Source organism: Stegodyphus dumicola, chromosome 5, assembly GCF_044657685.1.
Source record: "Stegodyphus dumicola isolate Sdum_Otavi_A_Nest chromosome 5, ASM4465768v1".
In the NCBI taxonomy this organism is placed as follows: domain Eukaryota; kingdom Metazoa; phylum Arthropoda; class Arachnida; order Araneae; family Eresidae; genus Stegodyphus; species Stegodyphus dumicola.
In genome coordinates this window covers 169,858,305-169,883,248 of record NC_140772.1, presented here as the reverse complement: position 1 = coordinate 169,883,248, position 24,944 = coordinate 169,858,305, and the positions used below count along the sequence as shown (strand labels likewise).

At 33.3% G+C, this 24,944-nt stretch overlaps 1 protein-coding gene across 2 annotated transcripts in view; it reads left to right on the top strand.

Annotated features, from left to right (window-relative positions):
* The window catches only part of LOC118192929 (glutamate-gated chloride channel-like), a 197,440-nt gene that overhangs the window by 157,726 nt on the left and 14,770 nt on the right, over window positions 1-24,944 (top strand). For both annotated transcript variants that reach the window (XM_035363944.2, XM_085817373.1), the window contains exons 5-7: window positions 15,240-15,460; window positions 17,528-17,610; window positions 19,538-19,678. In XM_035363944.2, coding sequence (XP_035219835.1) covers window positions 15,240-15,460; window positions 17,528-17,610; window positions 19,538-19,678 — 445 coding nt within the window. The remainder of the gene's footprint in view (window positions 1-15,239; window positions 15,461-17,527; window positions 17,611-19,537; window positions 19,679-24,944) is intronic.

Genomic DNA, 24,944 nt, shown 5'->3' with positions numbered 1-24,944 from the left:
ACAGTTTTGTATTTTTCAAATTTTTTCCAAAATTTCAGCAGAAAGTTTTATTGAAAAATTACGACCGTTTAAATTCATCTTGCTTAAACTATTGAGATAATGAAAAATACGGCAGATTACTGTACTTTTGTCTTCATCTTCATTTTTCTCTGTGTTCTGGAAGGGAAAAAAAATGCTGTAAGAGGTCACAAAAATAGGGATATCCTTTCAGAAGAAGTCCGATTTTGTGTCAAAATACCTATGTTACAACAGTGGTATATATAATTCTAATACATACCCTAAACTGCGCTTTCGAGACATGATAAATGCGAGTGTAATTTCGTCAATCGGCGCAGTAAGAACAGATATAAAACTGCCCCCCCTTTTTTTTTTTTTTTTTTTTTTTTTTGTTGTTGTTGTTGTTGTTGTTGCTAGATGAACCTGTTTATTAAGTAATAATAGAAATACTTTCAGTTAACATTCATTTAATTTTTTCCTTCTAATTGTTACAATACTATTTAGATTTTTATACAAATTATACATATTTTCTCAATCAGAGCTACATATAACCCATTTTTTCCACAGAAAGTTAACTTTGCGAAACGCGATTTTGCTGTGTGTACAGTTCGTTAATAACGTAACTCCCGAGTTCGGCAAAGGTTTACTGTAGAATATCACGCTTACATAATTGCATTGGATAACGCGAAAATTAGGTTAACGAGTTCTATTTTGTTTGGATATTCATTTATTTAGAATGTATATTTTCCCGAAAAAAGTAATAATAAATTTACCTCATTCTGAAATCGTTATCTTGAGTTCATTTAGATTTTTTCCCCTTACAATTCAGTTTAAAGTTAATTACTGGGAAATTAGAAAAAGCAAAAATTAACTAAGCATTTAAAATTGCAGATTTACTACTTATAGATGATACTTTAAATGAAATCTAATTCTTACTTTTTATATCCATGAAGCCTAGTCAACGTAAATTTACGTTTTTAACGATCTAAGATCTCTTTTTTAAAATGTAGTTTTTAAATGTTCTGTACTGTGCGACACTTGAGAAAAAAAATGTTGGTTCGAAAGAGTTTTCGAATGAAACAGCCCTAGGTTGTAATACGTAATAGTTCGGATGCATTACGTTGTCTCTAAATTCTATTCTGTGTTGCATGGCTGTAAACACTAGTTTGAAGAACGAGAGTTATAAAATTTACGATTAGGCACTGATTTGATCTTTACCTTCCAATGGTTAACGTTATTCCTCTGCTTAGACAAAACTTTCGAGGAATGAGCATGCATTCAGATTTAAATTTGCTAAGCGAACTAGTTCATGCTAAGTCATCATAGTTAAGAATATGTTTTCCGACAGATCTTTTGGTAGTTTGCCAGACAAAAGTTCAGTTTAATATTTTATTCGTCGCGTTATTTTTCTCACGTAATTATATCCAGAAAGTCAAAAAAATTCATTCAGACTTTTTAATATACTACATACGGAGCTATCTTGTTAAAATGTTCCATTAAATAAAATTTTTATTAAATATTCCATTTATTAGGAATTTTCAATTCCCTTCAGCGTGCACTTCAAGGGGTAACAAGTCCAGCCAGCAGTTGGGAGAACCTTGATTCGATCTTGACTAGGGCATAATTTATTTCTCATTTTTGTCACTTCGAAATATCTTATGTCCTTTTAATGACGCCAACTGAAATATGATGGATGAAAATTTGATTAAATTCTAGGTCTCTCCCCCGTCGTCTTTTAAGTGTGAGTAAATGTAAAGAATTAGCGCATTTTCCGTAACTGCTGTTGTGTAAGTGGTAACACGTCCAGCAAACATTGTAATATCCTTTGGTTCAAATCCCGGTCAATGCATAAGTTGATTTTTCAAGTTTCCTATTCCAAAATCGTAATAAGCGCTAATAGGGCAATACTTTTTTAAAAGAACTTATTTATTGACCTAATCATTACCGCTAAATGAATTACAAATAAAAATTAAATTGAGCAGACTTTTTAAAGAATTTGAAGAGTTGTTATTATGATAAGAATTCAGTTGTATTTTAATCAGTCCTATTTTTGCAATTAAAATTTTGGTGATCGCTGCAAAGTTTCTTTAAATTGTCTTAAATGTTTTGTATATTTTACCATCGTAATAAGGGCAAATTTAAAGCTGATTTTTTATCATTCCCTACCGTAGAAGTATTCGCTCATTTTGGAAAAACTTATTCAGTTTTCCCCTAAATGATTCAGCCGTTGTTTCATCTAAGCAAGAAAGGGCTAAAGAAGTAGAATTGCTGTATTTGACAATTTTAATCATTTCAAACAAGATGCAATAATCTAAATTTGAATATCATGATATGTAAATATTCGCATGGGGCCCAGAATATTCAGATGTTATGTTAGTAAATTCAGAGATTAATTGTACTTAAAAAGTATATTTCAGATATTTCACTTGGTCTAGATGCTTTCTACTTCAAAACTAAATGTTTGTGTGCAAACTCGAGAGGAAATTTAAAATACGTGGAACCCAAAATATCGCATACTCTTAATATTAGACGGCTTTGGATAATAATGATATTCTCTAGTCGTCTTCTTCTTCATGTTAATATTAAATCCTCGTAACATTTTCGAAAATATTAAATCCCTCTTGGCAATAAAAAACATCCCAAAGAGAACTGGAGATCCCGTGAACAGAATTCTGCTTTATAGGAATAAATCTGAATTCATGAATTTCAATGGATGCGTTCAATGCTGCAGATAAGGACATAAGTAGCAAATCATTGAAAATGAAAGTTGAAATGATAAATAAATCCTCTTGGAATAGCAGAATTTGTTTTAAAGCGGAACATCTCATAGTTTAATGCTTGGCAAAGACGAAACAGACTTTCTTACTCATTTTATTTTTGCTGGGAAGATGCCAAATTTGTGGTCTTTCTAGTAGCATCTTGTAAACACACGCTCTGCAGCCTAAAAAATAATAAACTAAAAGAATAGCTGTTTCAAACATCCTAACGTTTTGTGTTTTTCTAATGTCTAGATCAGGGGTTTTCAACTGGGGGGGGGCAAATTTCATAGTTTCAGGGGGGATGTGGTCAGCCTTTTATTTACTTGTTAAGTATTTACTAGTTTTATTTCATGAATATAAAATACTACTTTTATTCAAGTTTTGGCATTTATTAACATTTTCTTGTATAATTTATAAAACGCTTTAAAAATTAAATATAAATATATGTATATGTATTTTTCGAGTTCGGAAATGGGGTGGAGAATGATTGTCTAGCAGTAGTGAAAAGGGTGCATAGAGCATAAAAGATTGAGAACCTCTGATCTAAATATCAGTCAGCCAAATATTCTGCCCCAACTTTGACATCATTAATTCCCTAAATTATTTTTGAGTTTTTAAATAAGATATTTTAAAATTGCTCGAATAAATCTCATAATCAGTTGGTTATATATTGATGATTCCAAATGAAGTAAACCTCAAATAAGGTATCAATTAACGGGGTTAATAATTATATTTGCCAAGGAACAGCATTTAGTAAAAATATATAAATTAAAATTTTTACACAGAAATCTCCGAAGAAAGCTTCAAATAGTATTTTATTCCTTATACTTTTAAAACCATTTCATAAAATTTTTTTGTATTTTCAAAGTTGGGTGTTATAAAAACTTAAACAATTTTCGTCTTACTTACATGATTGAATTGGGTATCTTTATGTAATACAAAATGTTCAATTTAGGGATTGTGTAAAAATGAATTCCATAAAAAACAAAATTTTGAATTAGAGGCAATAACAATTCAAACTATATGAGTAATAATTTGAAATGTTTATCTGTCTCGAAAGCTATTGTTTAGAAATTTGCATTTAGATCCTTAACGCATTTAATTATCTTCAACAATATATACTCTCAAAGTTTTATATTAGGTATCCGGCTTGTTTAATCGTCCTACAAAAGAGCGTATATATGTGTCACTTACTTTCAGTAGATGAAAACACTACTGAACCTCACTCACTGGCATTTTGTTCCTGCAAGAAGCATATAAAAGTTTAAATTTCATATGTTTTTATTGAAAGGTCACCGTTAGCAAAATTATTGCAGTCTGAGTTGTGATTATTTGTATTATGGCAGAGTGTCTTAAAGCCTTCTGCCTAAGAGGAGAGATGCTTTCGTGAAGATTTTCTAAAAGAAATTGGATCATATTCACTCTGCATATTGAGAAAAACTCGAAATATGCAACCCATGTTGCCGGCTCGCTCGGCAAGTTTCGAACCCTGTCGAGCTACCACCATTTGGTGATTTTATTCACTATTCCATTGATGGACCGATCTATCGCAGTTTGAAAACCTAGCTTGCTTGATTCATTTTTATAGAGCTGAACCATAGGTCTGTGACAGTGGCGTTCAAGAACTGCTTAACCTCGACCTCTTTTTCAAACAAATTTATATCTTCTTTCCTTGTGAATTATTTAAGAAATATTTTAAACGGCTATTATATTTTTCGAGAATGGTGCTGTAGGGTTTATATTTATTTTAACTAACATTTATTTTAAGTTTAAGCTATCTTTCCTGTCAAGCCTTTACTTTCCCCTAGAATTGCCAATGCTAGAGTATGTAAATTTTAGTAGAACGCGCAGAGTATTCAAATTTTAGCAGAAGTAAGTTGAGTTAAATAGAAGGGAAACGAGATTGTAAGTGTGCTTCTTGAATCGCGAGCGTGAAGGTTGCTAGGTAGAAAATTTAAGAATAGAACGCGGTTAAGTTAGTTACGATTATAGAGCCTCGTAGATAATGACTTCGTTATTTATTCATCCTGTCATTTATTTTTAGTTGTACTTTTCTATTTGGTTTAACCGCCGGGTCGGCATAGTTTGTGAGCGTCAAGTGAACGCAACTGTGATTTCTAAAGTGAAATAAAAAGGCATTTAAACCCTTCTTACGAGTTTGTATAATTTACAGTTCATACCAGTCACTACTACCGTTGCTGACAAGTTGGGGTCACGCAACATCATAGTGCAATGGAAGATATTTATTTAATTGGTGATTTATGTAATGACAATTACTCAACGAAACATTAATGGAGATATTACTGTTATTCACTTTGTAAGTTTTATATCAATTTAAATAATTATTACAATTTCAAGTTCAGATTTATATAAATGGTGGCAGATTTATATAAATAATTACGGAAGGAAACATAAATGAAGACATTTTTATTCATTTTATAAAGTTTTATTTCAACTTTATTAATCATTACAATCATCACATTTTCAGAATTGCTGTCCTCTACTTTCTCATTTTTCCCGAAATTATATAATGCATTTTATAAATACGCAAATTAAGTGAGCATTTACGAATATTACAATTATGTTGCATGATTAAGAAACGTCAACATTATAAAGTAGTGTGTAGCTGTAATTTGTATAGATCCTTGTTACGTGATTACTTTGTACATAACCGTTTAGAATTTAACCTTAGCAAAGTAAATAAATTTTTTGGCGAGAATCTGATAAATATATTAAAAGTAAAGAATGCTTTTTGGAAAAATTTTATGTAATAGTTTTTATTATATGATGGCTAAAATTTTAGCAATATTTTTCATGAATTATTTTTAAAAATATTTAATATAATATTACTATGAAAATGTGTAACACTGCAGACATTTTACAAGAAATTTCTTGTGAATATAACTACAGTAACAATATAATTCAATTCATATCTTGTTCATTTTGATGGAGAAATGAATCTTATTAGCAAAAGTGACAACTTAATTTTCTTCTATTCATATAATATTTTAATAAAATTCAGTGTTGATTTAAATCGCATTTCGTTATTTTCATCGCAGCTACGACAGGAAACCTTTGTTAAATTTATGCGTAGGAAGTAGTACTTTCTTCATTATAAACAGTTCGTGGATTTCCCATAGGAAATGTGTCCAGAAAAATTCTAGTTATGTAACTAGTATTTGAGATATGTATAAGGTATCTCCTTGCTTTCCGTATACCTTCGTGGTGTAACTGGACGCGTATATAAAAGGTCCGAAGTTCGAATCCCGGGGATGGCATGGTGGATCTCTTTAGATCATTGACATAAAAAAATATTCTACAAGGCTCTACAGTGGGGCCCGAACTGAAAAGGTAGAGCCTGAATTGAAAACGTAAGGTGACGATAATCCTTCACCACCAGGATTTGGCGATTGGGTCCTTTCATCAGACACCCTTTAAAAGAGCGAATATATAATTACTTTTTCTGTCCTTTCCGCATGCCTTCGTAACGTAACTGAAAGCATGCTCGATGCGTATTCCGGAGATCCGGAGTTCGAATCCTGGTGAGGGCACTGCACATTTCTCACGTTCCTGCATCGATGCACCCGACTGACTCTCTGTGTTTAGTTACACCATTAAAGGGTATCAAAAAGTGCTAAAATTTCAGAGACATGTTATTAAAAATTGTTTAGATTTATCTGAACAATTCAAGCTAAGACAGATCGAAATAATGTAGTTTTGACACATTCGAGTTAAGACCGTTTGATGCTCTTTCTTGGCTTTTGACAAATGCAGTGTAAACTGTATTTCCTAGTATAATATATAAAATGGACGCGTCGAAAATATGTTTCAAAGCTATTACTTCTGATCTTTATTTTACAAACACTAAATAGGTATTAAAAATTGCTCACAAAAATTAATAATGCATAAGTTAAATAAAAGTATAATGCAACTTGCTTATATGTTACAGCCAGTAAGTAACCTAATAATGAATTTTAACTCTACTTCATATCTAATACAGTTTTCTAATTTAGTCACAATCACAATATTTTAAAAATTAAATAAGCATTCTAAAAGTAAGAGTAATCACTTATTCAAACTGCATTCTCTGGAATGAATTCAAAAACGTATTTAAGTAAATTCTTTTAAATAAGCCTAAGGATTTCAGCCAAAGGAAAATTTTAATTTTTTTTCCTCAATTGCACCAATTTAAAACATTAATCATTTACATAATCTAGCTTTAAAATTTAGTAAATTAAATAAAAAAATAATAAGAGACGTTTTAGTACAGTTTGATAAATTTGAAGCCTCACCAGCCGTCGTGAGCTTGACAGCCCCTAAATATTGATAGTTCGTCTCGGGTTCGAGACCAGGCTAACGAGCTTTTGTGGTATTTTTATACATAATGTGAATATGAGTCAAATTTTCTTAGAAAGTCCTCCACGAAGACATCCCTCTTCTTAGGCAAATAGGCTCTTGTTGTTCCTCTTCTTAGGCTCTTGTTTGTTTTGCCTTGTTCAATTAACCTAACTGACAATTTAGAGATGACCTTGAAGAAAAATGGTTTTCAGAGAACCAGCGTATTTAATTATTTTAATGTTTTCATATTTTGAATTAGTTTACTGATAACTCTTTGCCCGTTTAGTGAAAACTTAGTCTATCGTGGCGCTTTAATTTGCAATAACGGAAGTACATTTGACTACGATAAGAAATGATGAAATGAATGCGAATTTTTAACAATAACTATGTGTGTGTTTTAAAGCTGTTTTTAAAAGACTTGGGCAAACAGTTTACTGCGTAGAGGAAAATGCATTCCCATCTACTGCTCACTTCACCCGCATCTAGTTGAGTTTGAAGTTCGTGCAAACAAGACTTTCTGATTTTTGGATACCTTTTTAAAGTACATCGCCTAAATAACAATGCTTCATAACTTAATTCTGTTTATTTAAAATCCTTTGTAAAAAGCTCAAATTTTCCATGTGAGTGATAGTGTGAGGAATAGGCGATCAAAGATGATATCCAATTCAAATAATAATTATTTATTAAAATGATAATGCCCTTAGTGGTGATTATTAACTTCAGAAACAAGAAAAGATGTGAGTAAACTGCATTAATTTTAGACATACTGTCTGCAGAGCTAACTTGCTGTCCTCTTTAGGTAGTTTAATTTTGGCAGTCTACCAGTAACTGTAGGAGCAAATTGCGCAGAAATTATATAGCTAGCGTTATCGTTATCCACGAAAGCCTTCGAGAACTTTCAGATTGTAATTCTTCGTTAATATTTCTGAAGTCAGGTGAAACATCTGTCTCGTTTTCATTAAGATTTTTCTACTAAATATGTTTATTATTTCCTATAGAGGAAAAGTTATATATTTTCTTTCTTTTGACTAAAGCCAGTGCACGTGACCAGTGAATTAAAACAGACGAAAAATGTAACTTCAGATTTCTATATTTTATCATGCATTCATTCAAAACAATTATTAACCTTGTAGAGTTTGGCTTGCTTTGGGAGTATAAACTAGTTCGAGATTCCTAACAGATGTAAAGCGAATGAATTATCGTAACTACAGAGACCTGAAAAGGTTTAAACAAATTTGTTACTAAAACAGAGCTTTGAACATAAACACGCTAACAGAATCAACCATCACTTGTAGCGATGTAACTAAAGTAACAATCAAATTCAGATTTAAAACGTACACTAGAGGTCAAAGCAAAGAATACACAATTAAATTTAAATCTAAGCTGGCTCAAAAACTCTAACCGGAGAAATAAATTCATATGTAGGCTGCAAAACGTAAAGCCGAATAATAACAAACTTATCCGAGCTAGCAGGAACTACAACGTACCCGCGAGTGACAGAAACACGCTCTGTCTTACAATCCCAAAATTTCAGTTTAGAAATTTGACCTAATATCATAGTTAAAAGAAGTCGTGCGGCGTTATGCATTCGATAGATAATTTTAAACTTTCAGACAGCAGGATGCAACATTTTGCGATCCGTGCACATATGGCAAGAATGCTTGTAATCATATACACGGTACATTTCCTAGTAATTTTTCCAGCAAAACTTGATAGCTTCCTGAAAAACACATTCGCAATAAGTATCGATACTTTATCGTCTTCTACCAGCTATGAGACTATAGGATCATCATAAGGCAGACATACGTATTGCCTTGCTACTGTAGCATCTTTACCATTCAGCATATCAATTTCAGTTCAATGCTTCACATATGTTTTAGGTCCAATATTTTCCTAAAATATGTGAATGCTCATAATTAACATAAACTGTGGATTGTGAGCACTGATGTATTCCATTCCGTGCAATATTCAATCAATTATACTAGATATACGAAACTTCATCTCAATGATTTGAGTTCAAAGATTAAAGTTTTAAGTTAAATTTTGTGAACATTCTGAGGGTACATAATGCATGTAACGCTATGGTGTTTGATAACTGGGTGTATCAGGTACCTTTACGATTTATGATACTATTACGGCAAGTGGATCAGCATATGAATCCATTAAAAACCAAAGAGCATCCGTACACTCTGAATGAGCTGTTGTGAGAAGCCTGACAAAAACTAGTAAATATAAATAAAATTAAAACCTTTATTAAGTCTAAAACTCGTAAATTGTATTTAAACTGCAGCTCACATTCCAAAAGGAATGAGAAACAAAAGTGCTAAATAAGAACACAATGTCTGAATTTTGATGAAAGTTATAAAAAAACTAAAATACAAATTTTAAAATGTTGTTCCTGTTTCTAATTTTGGATTGAAAAAATACACAGCAGTTTACATATTTTACAGTAGGATTGGGGCGTATGCCTCGTTTACCAAAGCATGAATCACACATGGCTAATGAAAAGGTCCACGCGCTCATATTTTCCAAAATGTATGTGTATTTTCGGAGTCATGCGGCTTGAATACAGCTAATGATGCGAAACGCTGATTAGTAACGTGTTCTTATTTAGCCATGAATCACACATGGCTAAATAAGAACACAATGTCTGAATTTTGATGAAAGTTATAAAAAAACTAAAATACAAATTTTAAAATGTTGTTCCTGTTTCTAATTTTGGATTGAAAAAATACACAGCAGTTTACATATTTTACAGTAGGATTGGGGCGTATGCCTCGTTTACCAAAGCATGAATCACACATGGCTAAGAAAAGCATTGTCAAGAGCACTGAACGTGAATCACGGTAGCGTGACTGCGTTCTCCCAAATCTACTGTTTATTTCTCACATGAGCCTTAAATTCCCTTTTGCTTATTTCGGCAGTCATTTTCAGTGAACAAAAGTCACTTAAAATAATTAACATATCAATATTTTACACGATATAAAAAAATAGTGTCAAAATCAAAAGTTTTTAAGTTTCTCCGTTAGAAAGCGATGCAATCCTTCAGCATAACTTGTCTGACAACGAGAATCAATCGCTTCCGTCGAAAATGCCATTGACTTCCTGCCAGGTTTTGGCTTACGGAATAGAATGTTGGAGCCTCGACGTAAGCTTTTAAACCCGGTGGTAATGCTCTCTCGTTATCACTTTGGTTAGAATTGAAATTCCACTACTACTACTTATATAGTTACGTCACAGTGAGCCATTTAAGATATTTATTTACTCCACAGTGGAATTTTCTCCAATTAAACGCGACTATAGCGTAAGTACCAAAAGTGGTCCACTAGTTAGATTAAGAAGCATACCTTTAGAAATTAAGAAATTCATGAAGTAGCTTTATACCTCAGTTTATGGAACAACGCTATCTCGCCGGTTAGAAATGATATTACATTTAAATCATCGAGATATTTTCATTATAGCAAAACTTCTTCGCGGAACTTAAACTTAATGGTTAACGGAAAGACCTGATATTCTCTGTGTCTTCATTAACTGAGTTTGCACACTACTAGAGATACTGGAATTATAGATGAGACAAAAATATGGAGCAAAGGGAAAAGTTCAATGTTAGGAAACTTTAATAACTTAAAATGCAAAATACCATCGGTTATCTAAGTGGGATCAGAACGGATTCGGGTAACTTACTTTTACATATTTATACAATTTCCATTTTTAAAAAGATGAGCATATTAAGCTAACAATTTATTCTAATTCTAATTAAATACAAATTTCCTCCGATCATTAATACTTTTTTGGCTAATATTTATTTCTTTCAAAAAAAAAAAAAAAAAAAGCGAAAGACGAAAGCGCGATCATTGTATATTATTTTGAGCATTTAATCATTCAATGAGGCATCAGAACTATAATGCATTAATAAAGAATGAGTGAAAAAGACGTATGCAGTTACAGGAGAAAATTAATGTAATTCATCCACATTCTTTGTAAATATAGTACGGTATAAATCTGCAGCAAATATTTCTGACTAACACAAAGATATTTAAAATGAATCAATTTCTTAGAGACAGTGCGAGATTTTTTCTTCATACTTTTTGTCAGGACACAGATTAAGAGAATAGGGTCAAAAACGTGATGAAGTATATTCAAAATCGACGCGTAATGCAAAAATTGTACATCTTCGCAATTTATTTCTATACGAAATAATTTTCTTAGTGAAGTAATTAATAAAACTGAGATTCAGTCATGTTTTATAAATCTTTAATTAGACCTTAATCTATGTGCTTCGATGCAAAATAATAATTAATGAGTTTTTTACCTTAAAAAAATGTCTGAAACAGCTGTTGCTAATAGTGTAAGTTGAAAAATAGGAAAAAAAAAAGTATCGATCTGTTACTAATCAGCGTTTCGCATCATTAGCTGTATTCAAGCCGCATGACTCCGAAAATACACATACATTTTGGAAAATATGAGCGCGTGGACCTTTTCATTCATTACTTTTACGAAATTCATTCGAACCCGAAAAGCCTTAAAAGACTGACTACATTTCAGTAAATTTCTTATATATTTTTAAGAAACTTACATAAATCTAAAATTACTAACGCACACACTTTAATTTCCTAACGGTGAAAAAAGAGAGACGTGGTTTCTTTTATTAGAGAATAGTATGCCACGTTAAGATCATGGAAATTAGAATTAATAAGTTTGACTGACAAAATGTGACAAAGTCAAATTGTAATTAACCCCTTATGTACATTATCTTGTCTCTTTATGATCTGAAACAGTACTGTCGCTTCTTTTTTTCATTGGCTCTCACCAGAGGGTAAACGAGAAACTGCATTTAAGATAGGGTTCTTGAAAATACAATCTTTTGCAAAAAAAAATTTACCAAGTACCAAGAAGAACATTTGCGATCGTGACGAAATTTAGTATGCAAAACCATCTTGATGGAATATGCAAATGATCACAATTTCAAGGCAAATCAGCAGAAATTGCGATCGTAGCGCGCATCTCTAGTGCGCAATTTGCAAAGTATAAAACCAGTAATAGAGGCGAAAATTTTATCTTTTTTTGTTGCTGCCATTGTAATTCCGAAAGAAGGAACTAAAGATGCCATTTCGACGATATCGAAGACCCTTACAGACAACTAAACGACTTCGAACGTGGTCGCATTATAGAGCTATGTGAAGCTGGGTGGTCATACCGATCAATAGGCCGCCACCTGCAGCTTACAAACACTGCTGTGCAGAGATGTTGGCAGCAATGGTTGCTACAAAGGAAATTACGGACGAAATGAACGCTCTGGAAAGCAAGGAGCACAAATACGAGGCAAGATAGGATGATTGTTCGCCAGGCCTGAAACACCCCAACGGTTCATTGACGATTATTCAACGCACTACAGCCACATCTGTACCTCCCGGAGGTTCGAATCCCACGAACGGGCTGGCTGCATGGGCGTTTTCGTGGTTTTCCCCATGTGTAACGAGTATACGAGCCAGTTTCCCTTAGAAAGTCCTTCCCGAAGACATCCCTTCCTTTAGCACACTAGGCAGATATCCCTAGTGTGCTTTGCCGTAATTAAATAAACCAAACCAAACTGTACCTCCCGTGGTACCGTCCACCATCTCACGGCGTTTGTCTGAGGCGAGCTTACGCTCACAAATTTCTTTAAAACATTTGCCTTTGATCCCCAACATCGGCGAAGTTGTCTGGAGTGGTGGTGCAGCCGATCATCATGGCTGCCATCAGATTGGCATCGTATAGTATTCAGCGATGAATCCCGCTTCACTCTTCAAGCAGATGACCACCGTGTTCGCGTCTAGAGAGGACGGGGCCAACGGTCCCAATCAGCCTTTGTTTTACTAAGACATACAGCCATAACCCCTGGCGTGATGGTGTGGGGCGCTATTTCTTATGACAGCAAGTCATTTTTATTCATCCTTCATACATCTTTAACAGCTCAACGATATGTTGATACCATCCTGCGGCCGGTTGCATTACCCTTCATAGCACGTCATCCTGGAACCATTTTCCAACAAGATAATGCCAGGTCACATACCGCTCGCATATCTCTGGACTGTCTGCGTGCGTTGATACTCTTCCTTGGCCAGCAAAGTCACCAGATCTATCACCAATCGAGCAAGTTTGGGGCATGGTAGGCCGCCAGATTGGGCACCACAAAATATCGCAGATACGGAGCGACTACTGATGAATGCCTGGCAGAATGTGTCGCAGGATGACATTAGAAACCTCTACCACTTCTTGCCTCGACTAATTCAAGCATGCATTGCCGCCAGGGGCGGTTCGACCAACTACTAATTTGAACACTCAATGGGTGATTGTGAGCCGTGAACAGGGACTATGACCTTGATTTTTTAGTCATTTTATTATCTTTGCATGAGCTATACACATATTCAATTTCATCAAAAACAACCACTTCCTTCATGGTGCTTCGATTTTTTTGCAAAAGAGTGTATTAAACAGAGAGCTTTTGTTATCGTCACTGATTGAAGTATTGTTCTCTCATTCAACTCTGTGACTTAATTGTTGCAACTCGAAATCAATAGCTCAATTACCCGAAATCAGTCCCGCACAATTTGAGCCGGTGTTAAGTTGTTTGCTAATTAATTTTAATATTAATTACAAGCCGTACATTTGCACAGTTTAAAGTTTTAAATAAAAAAACTTATTTAAACTTTGTGCTCAATCAGCTGTTACCAGAGGGAGCGATAACTAGCCTAATTGTCTTAGTAAGGATTAAGGTTTATTTGATTATGTCAAAGCATACGATGGCGATCTAATCAAGGGTAGCGGTGCCTTCATGGAGGAATTTCTAAGGGAAACTAGGCTCTTATCCACGTTACGCATGAGGAAAACTAAGAAAACGCCCATGCAGCCAGCGAGTTCGCCTGGAATCAAACACGGACTTTTAAGGATTCAAACTGATTTCAAAGTAAAAAAACCTACAAAATGAACAAAGCAAAAATATGTTCAATAAAAAAGAGATATAAATTTCTGGAGTGTAAGATCATTTGTTGTCCCTGTCCTTATCTGAGAGTGTCTTTAAAATATAAGTGATAAGATAAGATACTACATAAAAAAGATGAGATGTCTTATTTTGAATAAATATATAGTTATTGAAAAAATTCCGAAAATAACTAATGCTAAGTATCTGACGGTTATTTTAAATCAAACTTAAAAAGAGATCTACACATTTGGGTTACAGGAGAAAACATCATGAGAGAAAAGAAATCAAGGAGTTCATCACATCGCAGTTCTGAAACATCGCGATTCTGAAACATCGCGGTGTAAAACATCGTCGTCAAAAATAAAGCGATTCAAAGTTATCGCAGTTTTAAAACATGGTCGTAAAAAATATCGTAGTAAAAAATAAAGCAACTACAAATCAAATCATCGCATGACGGTAATGTCCCTCACATGTATTTGTTAGGCTTTAAAAGTTGCAAATGCATATTCGCATAATGATTTGTAAGCGCAAGTAAGGATAAAGGGTATTTTTACAACTACATTTCATATTTTTATTAATCGAAAACGGCAATTTACCCAGAAGGACTATTGATTTCGTTATCGCATTTTGCGTTGGTTTACTTTAAATGTCGGTTCACTTTTCAGATTGTTGCCACCAAATATTAGAGACCTGTATTATATTTAATGAAATTAAATAATGCAAAATCTGCAGAAATGTATGTACGAGTATGTTTCTTGCATTGTGATAAAACAACAGTACCAGGAGCCCTCAAATTTTGAATAACGTAAGTTTCCACCCAAATATGGGCATCTTGAAGCCCAAATTTGGAATTTCGAATTTGTTTTATTATCGATTTCTTATTTTGTAACGAATTTTTGATTAACAAACTAAACGATTTCAAAGCGAGCAATGACAACATTGTACAAAAAAAAATATATATCGAGCACTCGAGACTGTATCGGAAATTTTAAAGATATGCTCTTTTAAATATTTTGCGATGTTGCTGTTGGATTGAATTTTATGGACTAAGTGCGAAGAACATGATATTTAATAAATAAAGGTAATACACAAAACGTTAAAAAAATCGCCCCTTTGGGCGTAATATAAAATCTGAAGGTTTTCAGATTTTTTTACCTTTATTTTATTTATTTATTTATTTTCAGAAATACGAAGTGGAATTCCTGATGCATCAGAAATGGTACGACCCCCGGCTCAAATTCGACGACGCAGGAACACATCGGTACCTGAATGGGCTGTTACACACAGATAACATCTGGCTCCCGGACACCTACTTTATTAAACATGGAGAATTTAAGTACCCGCTTATCCCTATACACATAGCGCTCAGGATCTATCCCAACGGCTCTGTGATATATTCGATGAGGCAAGTCTAATCGTTATCAACTGTATCAACTTAAACGATTTTCCATTGCGAATATAAATTTTTGCTTATGTTGGGATGTTTGTCTATATGAAGAGATGCGCACAAGTTTCTGATTGACCTAATTACGAAACAGAATGGACTGATCTGGTTTTGTATGACTTAGTTTGTGCGATTGAAGAAGAGTTTTGGCATGGCTTAATTTTCTTTCTTAACTAGTTATAACTTAAGTAATAGGGACAGAAGTAATTCTATAATAATTCCTAAAGGCCTGAAACAACAATATCATCCTACACCTTATTAAATCAGCTATTAAAGTTAGTGAAACTACATTCTGAAATCCAACAGACAACACTTTTTCCATGGAATACCTCTCCTCAGTGCCTCTAAATATCTTCACAGAGGGACATTGGGGATCGTGCTATATATCGTAAGATTGTGATAAACTTTAGGCAGCTTTTTTTTTCGGATATTTTCCATGTCGTTTTTAGAAGACTTCGTAACTTCAAAAGATCAATGATAGTCAAAATATTAAGAGTTTGCTTCCAGTTAAAATTAGATACTTATGTTATGTTGCAAAAGGAGAAAATACGGTTTTATTTAATTTTGCTCACTTAGATTATACTGCATTCAATCACTAATTATGATTTATCTGTCATTGTTAAAAATTAAAGAACATTAGGAGTTCAATTAAAAATCCTATCGATAAAATTTGCAACTTCGAAACTGGAGTTATACGAGTTAAAAATAACAGACATGCGTTCATTTTGGCCTATCATATTTGTTTTTAAAATTAGTGTGATTTCAAGAAAAAGTCATTGTAAAATGAAAAATAATCGTCTCATATTCGTACCCAGAGTTTATTTCAAAATCAAATACATCTTTAAATTTAAATCAGTTAGAAACTGCAGTTTCAAATATTAGATTTTAATGCGATTTTGAACGTGTGCTTTATCTTATAAATTCAGCCTATAATTCCCCCTTCTATCTTCACAGCGCATTTTATATCTGAGCAATTGTTTTGTAGCTTTCCCTTTTTATTTTTTTTCCGAAAGAGAGGAAGCTAAGTATGCAATTCGCTTCCTCTCTTCCAATACTTAAATGTTATACGTATATTAAAGATTTTATAGCAATAAGAATCAACATAATTAATCTAAATTCGCATGAACTTTATTTTTAAATGTTACACAGAATTTTTTGCTCTTCAGCTTCGTGAGTGAAAATGACGAAGGGGAAGCATGCGCTTACGTGATAAAAATAGATAAAATATTCGAGAAAGTTCCACTTAAGCAAGAGAAAACAAAGCGACTGGCATCATGTATTAACAAAATACTCAGCTATTTACAGTGGTAAATAGTCAACTTTGTTTCCTCTCCCATAACTGGAACTTACTTCCAATAATTCGAATATTTTGGTCGTTTATATCGTTATCGCGCAAGCACATGCTTCCGCTTCTCATTTTCACTAATGCAACTCAAGAAGAAGGATTTACTGAACCCTTTCGAAACTTAGCCCCGAGTACCGAAGGTCCCGGTTTCAAATCCCGGAGAAAGCATGGATGTACTTTGTCCGTCTCTTCATAGGGGGCAACGCTAGCCCACCTGTTACTTGCCTTCATGGAGGTAGGAAGTAAGACCTTTCTTACCTCCATATTTGCCTACCTAGTAAAATGGCCACCGCTTCCGGCCTTAATAATGGCCGAAGACCATAAACGGCTAGAGGCCGCCATTGATGGGGGGAAGAAACTATAGATGCGCACCTTATTTGGATTCTTACTGCTATAGTATCTTTCACACTTTTTTTTTTTTTTGGAAGTATTATTATTGTTAATACTGAAATGGCATTTCTACTCTATTTTATTCTGCCACTGATGAAAAAGATGCGATCTAATCACATAAATATATTTAATTTTTTTTTACTTTCCGATTATCATCAAAATGGATATTCGTTTTCGGAATTTCTTAACATTTTTTTTTTTTTTTTTTAATATTAGGATGCTTTTGGTATTTCTGCTGAATTTAATATAAGTATCTTCTTACATATTCATTTTATTTATTCGTTTTCAACTAGGAGAAGTATGGTTTTGAACTGCCAGGGTAACCTCCACATTTTTCCTTTCGACAATCTCAAGTGTCCCTTCGCGTTAGAAAGTGGTAAGTACTCAATCTGATTTATAGTCTGTAGCATTATTCACTTAAAATTGAATATTCATGTATACTCAGACAAATATCTATAGAAGGAAATAAATTCTCAAGGTATTTCACATAATTTTTCTGCTATTAATTCACAATTTTCGTAAGCATTTTTTTACCGGATACTGCAGAAAAGTGAGTAAAACGTTTTGCTTGTATTGTACAAAGCGTTCTGTATAATGAGCATGGTTGCTAGATATTACTTAAAATTCTATAAATCTATTTTTTGGTGCAGCAGGAATCAGAAAATCTGTTTGAGTTTTCAGACTTCTCTAGTGTTTCTAGCCAATGTGTTTATTGTCAACTTCATTGTAGTGTCTGCGTAAATAATTCACGATCTCTTCATGTCCTGGACTGTATTACGAAAGCCCGCAGAGGTATCGAGAAGTGAAAGGGGTTTAACGAATGCTCACGAGATACAACGCTTAAAGGTCGCCAGTTCGTGTTTATAGAATCTGCTTCCAGTGTGTGTGTGTGCTTGAAATAATTTTCTATTCTGCTTTCCGTAATCAGTTTGTAATTTACATTGCAAACTGATATTTTTTCTTACTGTACTGAATAATAAAAATATGGCGCTGTATTGTGGAAATCATATTAATTGAAATTTTATAGTATTAGTAATTGACTATTTTATAATTTCACTTCTTATAATGAGTTAAAAATGTTTCAAAATATAAGTATAGAGACCAGAGGAAAGCGCAAAATGATTTTGTCTTTTGTACAAAACGTTTTTTATTTAATAACGGGAATCTTAGCTCCATTTAAAACATTTTTGTGATTGGAAGCATACCACCAACGGTGCCAAAATAACTTTGTGGTTCCGGTATATAAATTTGCAACTGGCAAAAACTGTATAGCATTTTGCGGTTTAGCAAATGTGTGCAACAAAGAAATCTCTTTTTCTGAATGTTCGGTCAAGTGTTTTGAATATGAATGACTAAATTATAAGGTTTTTAGCAGTTTTGAGAATTACATGCATATTTAAACCTTATCAAATTCAGTGATAATGTTTAAAGTCAGCAGGCAGTGGTTGCAAATGCTGTTACACTTTTCTCAGAAAGTAAGCAGATTGCTGTTACATAGACTTCACTGATTTGGCCGACAATAGCAAAATTTATTTGAAACTGGAAAATATTTGAAGCTTTAAGTTAATCGTATGCCATTTGTTCAGTTCATGGCTAAGGTGAAGTTCCAAGGATGGCCTTCTCATCCAACCGGCGAGAAAAATACACAGTAATTCTTATTCACGTAAGTTGTCTTCGTACGGTTGGTAAACACGAGATAAAAGTATCACCCGACCATGGATATACAAACAATTATTGACATTGAGGAAAATATTTAGACTCTCCATTGGCTCTGTCAGATATAAAAAGGAGCAAATGAAAGAATTTTAGCATATGCATATTTTTAAAGCATAAAATGTCCCTCGTATATCTTGTCATTCTCGTTATTGTGATGCTGAATACAAATTAGTCATGAAATTCACACATTTTATTAGATACCTATTTTAGATTTGTTATTACTGTTGTTACTTCCTATTACCATTCCACATTTATTCTTTGCGTACTGAAAGCACATCTTTCATACACCTTTAGTAACAAACTGCAGTATTTCCTAATACTTACAAACATACAGCAGTATGTTTGTTGTTCAGTAAATTACAATCAGAATTTAGATTTTGGTAATTACTAATAATATCCAAATTAACAGCTTTAATTAGAAACAAGCTGTCAGCTTATTATTTTCTGATATTCAAAAATTAAGATTCGTAGTGCGACTTAGATACTACTTACATCTTAGTTCAATTTAGAATAGATATTCAGGAGTACGTAAGTGATTTCCAAATGTTTATGTGTAAAATGCTAAAGACTGTAGCATTTTTTTCCAGTGTCCCATGAAAATACAGAAGTGGAACTTCGATGGTCAAAAACGGAGCAAGCGATAAGAGGAGCAACCTCTTTACGACAGCAGAACGCTTATCTCGTCAAAAACGTTACAGGGGAGTGCATCCGACAGCATACGTGGAGAGGTAAGATTCTTTCTCTTATTACAAGTTTGAGTTTATACTTTGCATTTTATGCCTTACAAAGTTTACCACGCAATATGAAGCCATGCATTGACAGATAGATATACAGATAGAAGTATGGAGGACATGTAATACGCATAAATATTAAACAGTTATCACCTTCATTTATGATCTCTCTGTGCTAAAATAACAAAACACTGATTGATAAATCACATTTCTCTGTTCCTACTGTTCCATTGTTATTTTGTATTTTTCAATTCTTTATCTTGAAAGTTACTGCTCTTTGGAGATGCTTGTTTGTCTTATGCACAGTTTCCATTCACCGCAACATTTTGCTATTATCACGCTTAATTTTTTATATCACTTGCTAAGTTATTATTATGACACTTACCGTTATATTATTAATATCCATAAGTAAGATTTAGTGGTGGATCTTCGAATTACGGTAACTTAGCGATTTTTTGGCGAAACTTTGGCGACCAACCTTGCTACAGCAACCTGCTAGTTTTTTTTGGGGGGGGACGCCATTTTGTTTTCACAAAGTAAAGGCGGTTTTTTTTTTTTTTTTTTTTTTTTTTTTTACTCAACATTTTTTCCAACAATCTACTAGCCGAATTACGCTTATGCTAGAACTTTTATGAAACAAAAATGCATAATCATGACGAAGATTAGGTGCGAAATTGTTTCTAAGTTTTTATTAGCTAAAATCACGATCGGAATTTTCCGGAAAGTAGTGGAACAAACGTGCACAGAAATTTATTTTACAGGGAAAATTTATATATGAAGCATGTAAATCATTTTTCTCATAAATTAGAAAAATTTGCACGAAAATGCAGGAAAATTTTGTGAATCTTTGAAGTCGGTAAAAAGGACGTATACGAAATTATTTGATCGCTAAAAAGTATGTATACTATGCAAGCTTTTATATGTTCAGCTTGCATATACCCTTTCCAAGGATGAACATTTGCGCGTATAAAATAAATAAAATATGCAAGAAATTACATTAATTTTCTTTTTCCTCTAAATTATCTATTATAAAAGTCACCTTCGAATTTATAAGGCAAACATTAAAAATGGTTGCAAATACTTAGTGTCAAATAATTAACTTATTTCCATGCAGGTTTACTTCTACTGAAATGTATTCTAAAATGCTACAAATGCATAATGCACAAAATCACTATCATTTAATTCAAATATAAATAAATTAAAAAACACTAGTTAAAATATAAATAAACATATACATTAAATTAATAGGAATTAGCTTAAAATCTTAGTTACTTTAACTAAATTATTGCTAATAAAAAATTTCTAATAATAGCATATTAATTTATTTATTACTTATATTTAAAACAATTCATAAAAATAATCTCTTCAAATGATTAAAAATACGAACATACCTAATCTTCAGAATCTTGAGTGTATGGCGGATAAATTTTTTTTATGGATTCAACAAAATCATTGAATGATTTTTTCTGTGAATTTTTCCGCCATACATGCTGTGCTAAATAAAAAGCAAAATTCTGCTTATTATAATGCTTGGGAACAGCCCTTTTTATAGCACCCCATGTGCCCTCAATCGTATTCGTATGTGCGCCTGTTTGAGGATCTTTGAAATGATACTTAATGGTTAACAGCAAGATGCTCTAAACCTTCATCCTCCAAACAGGCATATGATTTCCAAAAATCAGATATTATTATTGTACCAGGTGGAATATACTGCTTAATGAAACTTAATAAGCAATCTTTACTTCTATCTGGCACAACCTTAAAAAACTCTTATTACTTTCCCTTTCAATCCCACCAAACACCCATTTTCCTTCCACTCTCCTACCTCTCTGATACTTGCGTTTGCCAAACTTACTTTCGTCAATTTCAACAATGACATCCATACCACCAAGCATACCCATATCATTCTCGCAAAATTCCACGCACACTTCTCTACAGAAACAGTTCCAATCGGCTGCAGTACTACTGCTAATTCCTAAATCGGAAATCCAGTAGTCAACTGGCAGTCGATTCACCCAGTAGTAAGAAATTAATAAAATTTCACCCATACACAAACGACTTTCAGCAAACCACGTACCCTTCCTTACACTCCATTTCACAAAATGTCCATTTTCACTAGATTTCTTGCACCGCCATTCAAACTTATCTGTAATAGCCTTCCTTTCACACAATCTCATTTCATTCACACATGTTGGACATTCATATTTATCTGCAATTAATCCTACACTCATACACCATTCAAGCAACTCTTTTGGATGATCACATAAATGCAATAAAAATTTGGAATTTACTTTAGAGAGGGCCATGGGATCCAAATATTAAGCAACACTGTTTCACGCAAGATACAAGATGGAATGAAGCTGAACATGCAAAATTGTATGAAGTACTGCAGATATTTTTGAAAATTTCTCTGAGACAAAATATTGGAACTGTGTACTTCTCAGATTATTGCTTAAGTCCTAGCTAGTAACCTTTATCGCCTTACCAAAATGTCGCCAAACTACCTGTTACCATATTCCAAAGATTAGACGATTTAGTTTCTAAATTGCTTAATACGGATTTCTTGCGTTAAGCTTATAGATGAAAACAAAAGAATAATTAAACTTACATTCTATGACGTAAGATGCATCTCCTAATTTTTAACTTTTAAGAATTACATTTTCTATAATTGAATTGTATTGGGCTCAAAGAAATATGACATTAATTTATTTAAATTTAATTTTTAAAACTGTATTTCCAGGAAGAATAGAAAAAAGTCTTTTTTAATACTATTACTAATCGTTTGCGCTTTTTACGTGAATATTGATTATCCAAATAGCGTGAAATTTTCTGACATGATGCTTCTGAAAGAATAACATAATTTGAGCTGTTTGTTAGTTCATTTACAATATGTCTATTGCTCTGTATTTGTCACTCAATTTTAGCGACAGAGTGCTGGAATTTGATTCCAATACTTTTTGTGATTTCTTTCAAAAATCACGTAGATGGCCGCATATAGCGCATCTGACTCCTTATAATGATTAGTACATTTGTGAGGTTGCATGATACTCACAGCATTATTGAACTCAAAACATTACAATTACGAGAAGCTCTTTAGGAATATATATAATTGATGGATAGCATATAACAGTTATGGGAGTGAATTATAATCCTCGTGACGTGAGGAGCCTGCCAGCTAGGGTCTCTCTAGCCGAGAGTTCAGGAGCATTCTGAGTCTTGTTCCGATGAAAAGATGAAAAAAATCTTCAAACTGATTTAACCACGCCTCCTTAATTTTTCAGTATTACTTTACGTCCTCCGGTTCGTTATTTGTGGAACGATATCAGAGGAAAACAAGATCATTGGTTCATCAGCCCACCTAAAATCGAGAGGTTTTTGACGATAGACACAGTGCAGAACGCTAAAATCCATTGATACTAATAGTGAAGTTATGTCTCTTGCATTGTCAACTGGAACGAATTATTACGTCTGCGATGTTAGACTTTGTCGTCTGACACGTCATAAAAGCTTGGAAACAGTGTTTTTTACGAAGACCGCACACACGATTTTCTCATCTCTGTGTGGTCCGCCGCAACAGTTCTAAGTTATGCACATACTGTCCTTTCCTCAGATACCTCTTCACCTTGTACCTTCAACAATTAGAAAACTGTGTATTATATTAAAAAAACCCTGAACTGTATAATCATACAATATGATGAAAACTCTATTAATAGAAACTATAATAACTTTGGAAATGTTGTGTAAAATCTCTAATCACAAATTAAATAAAGGTGCGTTTCATCAGGCGAGTTTTTGCTCACCATACTTCCGTTAGTTAAAATTAAAGTGTAAAAGATAGTTAAAATATTTTAATCGCCTCTGAAATTTGGTAGAATTAAATTTAAAACATCTTCTATTGCAGAATTCTCAATTATTTAGATCGTAGGATTACTTGCAATTTAACTAACTTGCAATTTAACTTAATCCATAAATAATAAGAAAACTAGACTCAGTGCCGCACAATAGTGATAGGCCACTTTTGATTCCCTAAAATAATGTCAACAATTTTAAATACATTAAAATGAAACAAGAAAACTTTTTTAAGCCCAAAATAGTCTTGATCCACTATAAACGGCGTATTATTTTTCAAATTGTTGCCTCCAAATACTATTGCTCTGTACTATTTTTTTTTTAAGAAATTACATACTGAAACATTTACATGAATGTGTGTATGTATGTTCCTCACATTGTGAAAAAACGAAGGTACCTCTAGCCATCAAAGTTTGAGCAACGTAGCCCTCTACCCGAACATGTGCATCTGGAAGCCCGAATTTTGAATATCGAATTTGTTTTGCTACTCCTTTCATATTTTTGCGTTCTACAGTTCGTGAATTTTGGGTAATTGATGATATTGCTTGACGAAGAATCAAAACACAGTTTATTCGCCAGTATTACCCAGAACAGTTCCAAAGACTCGTTTCGCCAGCATTACTCAAAGCAGTTCCAAAGACAACGATAAACACCCTGAAACAATCAGCAACACAGCCTTTAGGCTATAACGGTGAAGACAGCTTCACGGCAAAGCACTAAAGTACAGTTCCCGACTTGATCGATTGCTCTCAGGCTAATCTCTGAACTACACTCTCCCAGGACATTACTCTGTCCCAATATAGGCAGTGTGTGTATATATATATATATATATATATATATATATATCGAAAGCAGGTTAAAGCTATACACACACACACACATATATATATGTAATTTTAACCTACCTTCGAGAATATTCTCGAAAAAATTGCTAAAAATATGTTTTAGGATGTTTTTGCTCCGTCTATGACATATGATCCACCAGTTTTGTCACCAAATATCGCCGAATGGGAGATTTTGCGCCAAATCCGGCAATCCTGCCTTTTCCTGCCTCTTTCTGGTATTCTTAAGCCCGCTTTGCGAACACGCTATTTGACCGCATGGTCGCTGGGCATCACGCAACAATACTTCTTAAAACTCTAATGAATTTTTGATTAACAAACTAAACGATCTGAAATCTAACAGTGGCAACACTGATCGAAATAGGACATTTTTATTTCCAGAGCGCAAGACAGCTGCATTTAGAAAAATGAAAGACATTTATTTTTCAATTTTAATGAGATTAATGCCGATGATCTCAGAAATCAAGTGACTTATGTGTAATTAATGTAAACAAATAAGGTCATTCTTCCTTTTCTTTTCTTGCGGAATGTATCTCATAAACAAGCTCACCTCACAAGCAATGTGGTGCCGC